Source organism: Festucalex cinctus, chromosome 20 (genome assembly GCF_051991245.1).
Source record: "Festucalex cinctus isolate MCC-2025b chromosome 20, RoL_Fcin_1.0, whole genome shotgun sequence".
In the NCBI taxonomy this organism is placed as follows: Eukaryota; Metazoa; Chordata; class Actinopteri; order Syngnathiformes; family Syngnathidae; genus Festucalex; species Festucalex cinctus.
The window spans coordinates 8,704,977-8,714,461 of NC_135430.1; the positions used below are offsets into that span (position 1 = coordinate 8,704,977).

A 9,485-nucleotide genomic window follows, 5' to 3' on the forward strand; every position below is an offset into this window, starting at 1 on the left:
GTCAACACATGACCTTTAATGCCCGGATAAAACGCCAATAAAATAAGTAGGGCGTTCTAATATACGTGTTTTCTTTGAGAAAGGGGGCAGTTACAATGTGTGAAATCCGTCTAGAAAACAAGTGACTAAACATATGACACCACCAGGAAAAAGCAGCTTTGCAATTTATCTACTTAAGTAGCTATAAAATATATATATATATTGGAAAAAACAAACAAATAATGACTGATAATGAATGGATGGATGCTTAGAGCAGTTAAGATGGAGCTTGCATGACATCTGCCTAGTAACAAAGTGACTAAAATATGCGCTGTGCTCGGATAGTAAATAGTTGGTTACTAGGTTTCATAGTGGAAGGTCAATTTGTGATTTTAACTATGTTGATAGTGTTTTGTTTTTTTTATTTTATAGTACCAACTTATGCACCACACTTACTTTACAGGCAATCTTTGAGAGTGCAGTGCTTTGAAACAATTCAATAAAGGAGTAATCGATAGGATAATCGATTCCAAAACGTTTGTGTCAACTTTACTTGAAACAGTTTTACTTCATCTTCACGATTAACAACTTGCATAGCGGAGAGATATGATTATATCAAACAATTGGTAATGACAATTCTACCGGACACCGTCATCAATATTTGCCATGTTGTGAAGTTGACGTGTGGCAAGAAAGCAGGCAGAAAATCTGAGAAGAAATGTTTTTATATTTCAAAAAAGGGGAAGTGGGAACAGAATGCAAAAAAAACAAAAACACCAGGTCTGAAAATCCAGACAATTGAGATCCAAAAATAAATTTTCTTAGGAAATATTAATTATATACAAAAACATTAAAATTTCACATTTTAATTTGGGCCTCCACTGGGAAGTGGCCCCATGTTTTTCTTATATTTTCTTAACAAAAATAAACTTTAAATAGATCTGAAGCCACCCCTAACATCATTTGAGGCAGTTTTAACATTGAAATCAAACATCTTTTCTCTGCATTTGCATGCAAGCAAGTGTAAAAAAACAAACAAAAACATCAACAAATGACAAACACAAACAAATCAGACGAACGAAGAGCAACGAGCGCCGTTCAAGCGGGCTGGTGGCGCAAGGTGGAGAGCTTGTGGGCGAGGAGTTGCCCCCGCCGCCTCAGCTGCTCCTTGAGCGACAGCAGGCGGCGCTCGTCGGCCTGCATGCCCCGGACGCACTCGGCCGCCTTCTTGAGGATCAGCACCTTGGCCGCCTTGTCGTTGTTGGCCACCTCGGGGATCTGGTCGCGCAGCGCCAGGAAGCTCAGCTTGAGCTCGTTGCGCCGCTGGCGCTCCAGCACGTTGTGGGTGCGCCGCTTGTCGTGGTCCTCCGAGTCGGACGGGCTGGAGCGCGGGCTGGAGCACTTGCGGTTGCCGCTGATCTGCTTCAGCACGCGACTCGGGCTCGCGCCTGCGCATGCTGAGGGGGTGGGGAAAAAAATGGAGGGGGGGGTAGATGCCGGTCAATTTCCACGGATGCATGGAAGGAAGTGATTATTTCATATTTCGTCTCTTTACGTTGTTTTATTGAAGACTATATCCGTTCAATTGAGACGGCTCTCCTTGCCCACATGCGAGGGCATTAATTGCTCCATTTTTGTTTTTACATACTTCTAATATGTGTGTATTTTTCATCTATTTGTAATTATTATTTGTAATTACCATTTTAAATTAAAATTAATAAAAAAATATTGTATTTAATTTGAACCTCTTTAAAAAAAAAAAAAACACCCTAAAAAAAAAAAAAACACCTAAAAAAAAAAAAAAAGTAGAGGAAAGTTCAGGTCGTTATAAAAATCCGTGATAGAGTGAATCAGTAATAAGTGAACCAGCCAAGGACCACTGTATTTTATATTTTGCGCCTTTAAAAGTTTTATTGAAGACTTTATATCCATTCAAACGAGACGGCTCTCCTTGCCCACAGGCGAGGGCATTAATTGCTCCATTTTCGTTTTTTTGTGCATTTGTCATCTATTTGTAATTATTACTAATATTTGTAATTACTATTTTAAATTAAAATGAATAAAATGTTTTTATTATTATATTTGCTTCGATCCTCTAAAAAAAACTAAAAAATAAAAACTTTAAAAAACTTACAAAAAAAATAAATAAATAAAATAAAAATACTAAATTGTGGACCAGTCTATTGGGGCAAAATGTAGGACAATAATAATTAAAAAGCACTGCATCGGCCCCAAAAAAGGGCATCTGCCCTGTATGCCCGATGGCCAGTCCAGCGATACGTTCCACATCCACCCGTGATAGGTGAATTTCCAGAAAGTAAGAGGTCGTTCTAAAAATCCGCGATAGAGTGAATCGTTAGTAAGTGAACTGCCAAGTAGCCGGGGACCACTGATTTCATATTTTGTGTCTTTAAATGTTTTATTGAAGACTTTTTATTCGTTCAAACGAGACGGCTCTCCTTGCCCATATGCGAGGGCATTCATTGCTCCATTTTGCTCCCAATTGACTCACACCAACGCACTGGCGTCCAATTTGCATGCCGGGCATCAGTGGTGCAAAGTACCCCGAGTGAGCCTACCTCCGCCGGTGTCCATCTTGAGCCTCTTGCCTGCCGACAGGTGCGTGGCAGGCGGGTGCGCGGCGTAGTTGTGCTGCTGGGTGGAGACGTGGCAGCGTTTGAGCACCAGGGGGCCGGCGGGGCCGCCGCACGACCGCTCGCAACGCTTCACCGCCTGACGCTTCTCCACCGTCACCACGTCGATCTCCTCCTCATCCTCCACCTCGTCGCCGGCATCTACTTCCGCCTCCTCTTCCTCTTCTTCCTCCTCCTCCTCATCATCATCATCGTCGTCGTCGTCATCGTCTTCTGTTACAAAACGAATACAGATGTCAAACTTAGCAATCAAAGCGCCCAATTGTCATTGACGGAATCATTAAATATTTCAAGCTGTTTAAAAAAAATAAAAAATAAAAAATCATCAATATAGAAATATTTATAATGGATAGATTAGTCACGCAAAAATAGAGTCTTAAAAATATTAACAAACATACAAATGGAAAAAATATTTAATCAACAACTAAATATATGTATATATTCATAAATTAACTTAAAATGATGAGTCCACTTACAGTAGTATTCCACAATAGTAGGGGTGTGAATTGCCTAGTACCTGACGATTTGATTCGTATCACGATTCACAGGTCACGATTCGATTCGATACCGATTAATCCCTACGAATTTATAAGTCGATTGTTGCGATTTTTTTTCATTCAAATTTAGAAAATACTAATCAGTAAGCTTGTAGAGTGTAAGATTTATATGAAAATTTATTATTTATTTATCTGAAATGTCAGTCTTATAGAGGTTGTAATCTGTTTCATGTTTGAACAGCATTAAAATAAAATATTAAGGCTTAATGTTCCGTTCATATAACATTCTTCCATGCTCAAGGTGTGAATCCTAAAAAAAAAAAAAAAACAAAACAAAAAAAAAAAAAAAAAAAAAAAAAAAAAACGATTCTGCCGATTATTGAATCGATTCGAGAATCGCGCGATGTAGTATCGCGATATATCGCCGAATCGATTTTTTTTTTTTTTTTAACACCCCTACACAATAGTTAAAAAAAATAAATACAAAATTCCCACCTGACAACTAGGAAATTTTGGCTGGCCATTGTTTTTCCTTTAACACTAACCTGGTGACAGTGCTCATTTAGAGCTCAAACCAAAGAATTATTTATTTTCTCTCGCTTAAAAAAATAAATAAATGAATAAAATAACACCTGCTTGCAGACATTTCCCACTGAGATGGGACTAGCACTTGTTCTGAGCTAGAAGTAAAAAAAAGCAGCAGTTCTTCAAATGGTTGCTATTTCCCGTTTAAAAAGACATTTTTTAAAATGGCGTTAAATAACTGCGAAAATGACGTGCAAAATAGTCTATGCAGTTGTGCGGATACTTTCAACGAGACCCCTGCCGTGTAGTAGTGGCACATTGGATACATCCAGGAATATTTGGGGCGGGGTCTGCAGCATTGGACAGATCTAGTGACATATCACTTTTAGTTCCGGGAACAACAAGTTAAGGAACTCTTGCTAGGTTTAAAAAAAAAAAAAAAAAACTTTCCTAGAGCTTCAGGTGGAAATGCGCCCCCGCCCCCTCCACCTCAAGGCACAAATTTGGCGCCTAAAACGATCCAAACTTGGGGGAGGGGGGTACATCAAGCTTTTATGTTCCTGATGTAGACATACACTGTGCATCACAAAGTCAAAATTGAAATGTGAATTAACAGCAAAATTGCACCACAGTTGAAAGAAGTTCATGGAAAGACTGACAGAGGCCTGCTAACAAATATTTTAAAAATCAATTAAGCTGTCAATTTGTTTTTGATGAACTGAATTAAAAAAAAAAAAAAAAAAAAAAAAGTTAAATTTCCAAGTATGTATTCAAAAAACAGGACATTGCTTCACTTTGACCGTGCAGGAGCTGATTATGACTAATTTACCGGCTTGGTTTGCAATCATTATCAGAAAAACTGGCAAAAACTATGACAAGTAAAAACTGTTTTCCAAAGTAAAAGCAGACGTTCACAAAATTGTGATTAAACACAAAGATAATCAGATCAGTCTATATTATGAATTGGAAAAGACATTGGACAAGATTTAGTGCTGGGTGACTGAAATTTCGAGGATTTGGACAGTTTTAAGTTAAACAATGTTAACCATTTGAACTCCCCCATACATGAGCCGGTAACAACTAAAGTGAATTTTTGACAAAACAGAACCAAAATTATTGGTCAGTAAGACTAAAATAAGTGGCAAATGCAGCCAATAGAAATGGGCACACGCCCCTCAGTTTGGCAACCTGTGTGCAAAAAATAATAATAATAAATCCTCATGATAATGAAGACTTCAATTATTTCCTACCTGAGTCGCTGCTATTGCAGCTCCCACTGCTGGGCGGCGTGTCCAGCCCCAAATCCCGCCGGGGGGTCTCGCCCTGCTTGGGGGTCTCGACCACCGGGTAGGGAAACACCACCGAGGGGTCGATGCACTCCGACGCCGCCGTGTTGATATCCTGCAGGTAGCTGCTGTTCAGCCTCCAGGCGGCCGCGCCGGTGGACCCCACCGAGCCGGCTTCCCGGGCGGCAGACGCCGGGGAAGCATCCGCCGAGTGGGGGGCGGCGGCGGCGGCTGCTGCTGCTGCTGGACTGGCCGCGGCGGCGGCGGCGTCCCTCCGGGCGGCGTGCAGCGACGCCAACTGCTCGGACACCACCTTCTTCAGCTTGGCCGCGGCCGAGAACCCGCTCCACATGCAGTCCTGGATGATGATGGACTGCAGGAAGGTCTGCGAGTAGTCAGCGTCGCAGATGATGCTCTGGTTGACGGCGTCGTCACCCAGGAACTCGCTGACCATCTCCAGCTGGTCGGCGGTGGAAGGGTACGTCATGCCCGACAGCGACGGCCGCCGGCTGGGCGACAGCGGCGGCGTGGGGAGAAGCTCGAACTTTTTCCAGATGTCCTCGCTGGGCGCCGGGGGCTGCGGCTGCTGCGGGTAGAAGTCCTCTTCCGAGTGGTCGTAGTAGAAGTAGGGCTGCAGGGAGTCGTAGTCGTAGTCGTAGTTCCGGCTCACCAGAGTGGAGCTGAGCGGCATGGTGGCGAAACGCCGGGAAATCGCCTTCGAATCGTGGTGGGGAGGGGGACGCTTCAAACTAGGCGGCGGACAACATGGTGGTTAGTTTGAAAAGGGATAAGGCTGAAAAGGGCGGCCGTTGTCGACTTAATACTTCCCGTCTGACCTCTGTTGATTTAATTAAACAAACAAGGTGAAAATGAGTCCTCCGTGGACATGGAATCCGTTCGACCGGCTGAAGACGCATGTGTAGCGGCGTCGCAGCGAACGAGCAAGCCGCGAACTCCAAGCAGAATGAGTCACTTTTGAGAATCACAGCGGTGCCCGCGGCTCTGAGGCTTATACGCGGCCGCGTCACTACCCCCCCCCCCCCCCCCCTTCTCACCGCCTCTTCCGCCTGCCACCCCTCCCCACTACAAAAAAATAAATAAACTTACCGTATAATTAACGTTAATCTCACTCCGACGTCCCCCATACGCAGCTCAACACAAAGTTGGACGTAAAAATGACATTTTTATGACATTTTCCGGGGCACTATCTTTCGTAGTGCATCAGGTACGAGAAGGAAGAAATGGGCGTGGCCGTAGTAGAGTGGCGGTGGCTCCATTGACTGGAGGCATGCGGGTCATATTAATGAAGTGTGAAAAGTGGAATCGTTTGATTCATATTACACCCACACTCACTAATATTAAACGCGTGTGTTATTAAATCGTCCAGGGTCGTTTTTGCATAAAAGACACATGGCAGCTTTTAAAACGGAACATGAGAACAGGTGCGCACGGTACAAAATGCCGATGCACAAATGCAAGTGGTACTTACGTGACAAAATACGTCCTACGCCATTGTCGCTAATCAACAGCACGGAGGAAACAATTCACGCAAACCAGACGTGCAAAGTGTCGCAGTTTTGAAAACCGGCGACAAGAAGCGTCCAATCCAAAACGGGAAAGAGATTTGGCGGACTTGGAGCACCCCCTGGAGGCATCTGGCTGCACTGCAAAGAACTCAGTCAGCCCTTCCGTTTTTACCAGTCCTGATATATATTTTTTTTGAAGGTAAAAGCTTAAAATTATATTTTTATTAGACATAAACAATTTGTTTTACTTTTAAAATGATATTATTCGTTTTTATTTGTGTATTTTCTATTATCCATAAATGAATGAATTTGAGCTCAGTTTAGCCAGCTGTGAGTGTGATGCGGCACAATAGTGATCAAATCTCAAATATTGCTGGGGCAGTGTCAAATCAAATTAAATTAAATTATAACGGTGTGTTGCTAGGCGGATTAGCCACTCCACCCAAGGCATGTGTTCTGTTTTGGGATTTTTAAAGCGTGGTAGTACTACTAGTGGCATACGGGCTCCCTCTAGTGGTATGCTAAAGAAACACTGGTCTTCAAGAAACGTTTTTCCCACTCAAAGGAAAAGTTGTTTTTCATCTATCCACCCATTTTATGAACCGCTTGCTCCTCAAAAGGGTCACCGGGGGTGCTGGAGCCTATCCCAGCTGGCTTCGGGCAGTAGTTGGTTTTCAATTAATTAATTCAATAATTGAATACAAAATGTAATTTTACACTGAATAAAACTGCTTTTTTTTCTCTTTTTTTTTGGGGGGGGGGGGGTGTGGGGGTTGAAGACAACAAAAAAAACAGGTGAAAAATCTGGGATGGGGAACTTGGAACAGAGCGCAAAAAAAGAAAACAACTTTTCAACAAAACACATGAACGAACAAACAAATGAACGCATATGAGGCCGAGCGCCCGTTCAAGTGGGCAGGCGGCGAAGCTCTTTCAGGAGGATGGACCTCTGCCACTTTAGCTGCTTAATAAGCAGCCGATTGCGACCCGCCTCGGCTTGCAGTCTTCGTATATGTTCAGTGGCCTTGATTATGATCATTGCTTGGGTTGCCCTCTTATTGTTTGCCACCTCAGGACCACTTTGTGAAGCTCCGCTATCGTCTTCCGTTGCGAGCGTGACGCCTCTCAACTTTTGTCAGCTTGCGCTGTGCTGTAAAAAAAAAAAAAAAAATCACATTTAGTCAACTAAAATGATGCAACATGACAAACAACATTAACCCATAAGAACCCACGGTGATGCCAGTGTAACAAACACTTTGAACCCCACAGTCTCTTTGTTATAAAACGCTATGTCTGACTTTATCCCATTAAAACCCTAAGTGACGCATACTCAACATCCTGGAATGAAGACCATGTGATAGTCATGTGACTCTGACAGGAACTGACTACTCCAATATGGTGGTATGGCTGGTGTGTTAACTTCATAGAAGCAGACAACATCAAAGATCGGTTATTTGATGCTACAGGTCATTTCAAACTCATTTGACAGTTCCAAAACTTTGTTATCATGTCCTATAGTACACTCAATCTGGTCTCACCATATTTATTGAAGAAACTAATATCAAACCAGGTATTGAAATATCGCTGTGTCATACATGTCACATTGGGCTAAAGGCCGTAAAATACGAATGAAAAATTGATGTGACATGTTTGTCACAATAACAAAAATGGTAATAATCTGCCCAAACTATTTAGTGGAATCTGGTATTATTCAGTTGAAGTATGTTCTGCTTGTCAATTAAAAGTGTACTGAACAAATAGAAACACAAAATACTGTAATGTGAAAGTGAAGCATTTTTTGGTATGCTAATGTAATGCGAACAGTTTTATTATCCTATGCTTATCCTATAAAAGAAAATATCTAATTATTGTGTATTCTGCACTGGGAAAACATCTTTACTTGGCATGGGAGGTGATGTTGTGGTCAAGCTGTGTGAAACTCTCCCATCAGACCAAAACTACAAAGTGTTTGCTGACAATCTTTTTTCTTCAGCACCACTGGTACTCAAACTTCTTCAGCAGAAGGATCTACTTTGTGGGAACTCTGCATGGCAATCTCTTGGCTGGGTGTCAGCTTGAAGATGATAAAAGTCATGGCAAGAGAATCAGAGGATCTGTTGATGCCAGGGTGGAAAAAGAAGAAAGGCTGGTCATTGTCAAGTGGTATGACAACAAATCTGTTACCCTGATCTCATCCTACCGTGCAGTTGAGCCTCAAGATTCACACTGTGAGAAATGTGATGTGCGTCTTTGCTTCACTGAGGAACGAAACTGTTTCAAGTCTGACCATCTGGTGTAGGCCCAAAATAAATATGTTCAACACATGTCTCCAAGTTAACGTTTTGTTTCTCAACTATGATTTCAATGCTCCTCCAGACAGAGCGCCCCCTGCCTGAAAACAAAGGCACTTTCAATTAACTACGGCCAACATGGACGTCACAAACAATTAATAATTGACATCTCGGAAAGTACTTTTGCCAACACATCTTATGACAAAGTACACGATTTACGGAGAGATTGTGAGCAAATGCACACGTTGGCCAAACTCGATGCTCGAAATGTCCGTGCACAATGGCGGCAACTACGACGTTAATTAGCGACTCAAAATTACGTAATACGACCTAATTTCGAACGTCGTCAAACTTTGGCGAAATGCAACTTTTTGCATCGTTGGGCAACGTTAACAACTGCGTGGGAGGAGAACTTTACTTTGAAAGGGAACAAGACTCGAACGGCGACGACCTCACGAGTCGACTTTTCGACTTACCTGTTGCACGGATGCTCACAACAGCACTTGACTCTAAATTGCAATTACGAGCAGGAAGAAACAACGCAAGAAAAAAAAGCAAGTAAGACGACAATGTTTACGTTAAGTAGTACAGGAGTGTCTCGAACGAAGTGATGCAAGTTGATGCTGGCTGGAGGAAGTGTGCGCATGACCATCAATTAGCATGTGAGTGGTGTCAGCATCAGTTCAACAATGTTAGCCTCGACTGAGAGAATCATCTCCAAAACAGT

At 42.5% G+C, this 9,485-nt stretch overlaps 1 protein-coding gene and 1 long non-coding RNA gene across 4 annotated transcripts in view; both read right to left on the reverse strand.

The window, feature by feature from the left end:
* Positions 1-686: 686 nt before the first annotated feature.
* On the reverse strand, positions 687-5,956 carry myca (MYC proto-oncogene, bHLH transcription factor a). 2 transcript variants are annotated; one of them, XM_077509488.1, is made up of 3 exons: positions 4,906-5,956; positions 2,559-2,843; positions 687-1,436 (listed from the first exon to the last, which is right to left on the reverse strand). In XM_077509488.1, exons 1-3 carry the CDS (start codon positions 5,630-5,632, stop codon positions 1,078-1,080), a joined length of 1,371 nt encoding a protein of 456 aa, XP_077365614.1. In that variant the 5' UTR covers positions 5,633-5,956; the 3' UTR covers positions 687-1,077. The 2 variants fall into 2 exon arrangements, with proteins under 2 accessions (XP_077365614.1, XP_077365613.1); XM_077509487.1 differs by having other exon boundaries at positions 2,559-2,846.
* Positions 5,957-7,242: 1,286 nt separating this feature from the next.
* The window catches only part of LOC144009175 (uncharacterized), an 8,502-nt gene continuing 6,259 nt past the window's right edge, over positions 7,243-9,485 (reverse strand). Inside the window, exons 1-3 of one of the 2 annotated variants that reach the window (XR_013280856.1) lie at positions 8,668-9,069; positions 8,368-8,581; positions 7,243-7,617 (exon numbers count right to left, since the gene is read on the reverse strand). This is a non-coding gene — a long non-coding RNA (uncharacterized LOC144009175). Of the gene's footprint in view, positions 7,618-8,367; positions 8,582-8,667; positions 9,070-9,485 lie in introns of those variants that run through there. The other variant, XR_013280857.1, reaches the window with a different exon arrangement.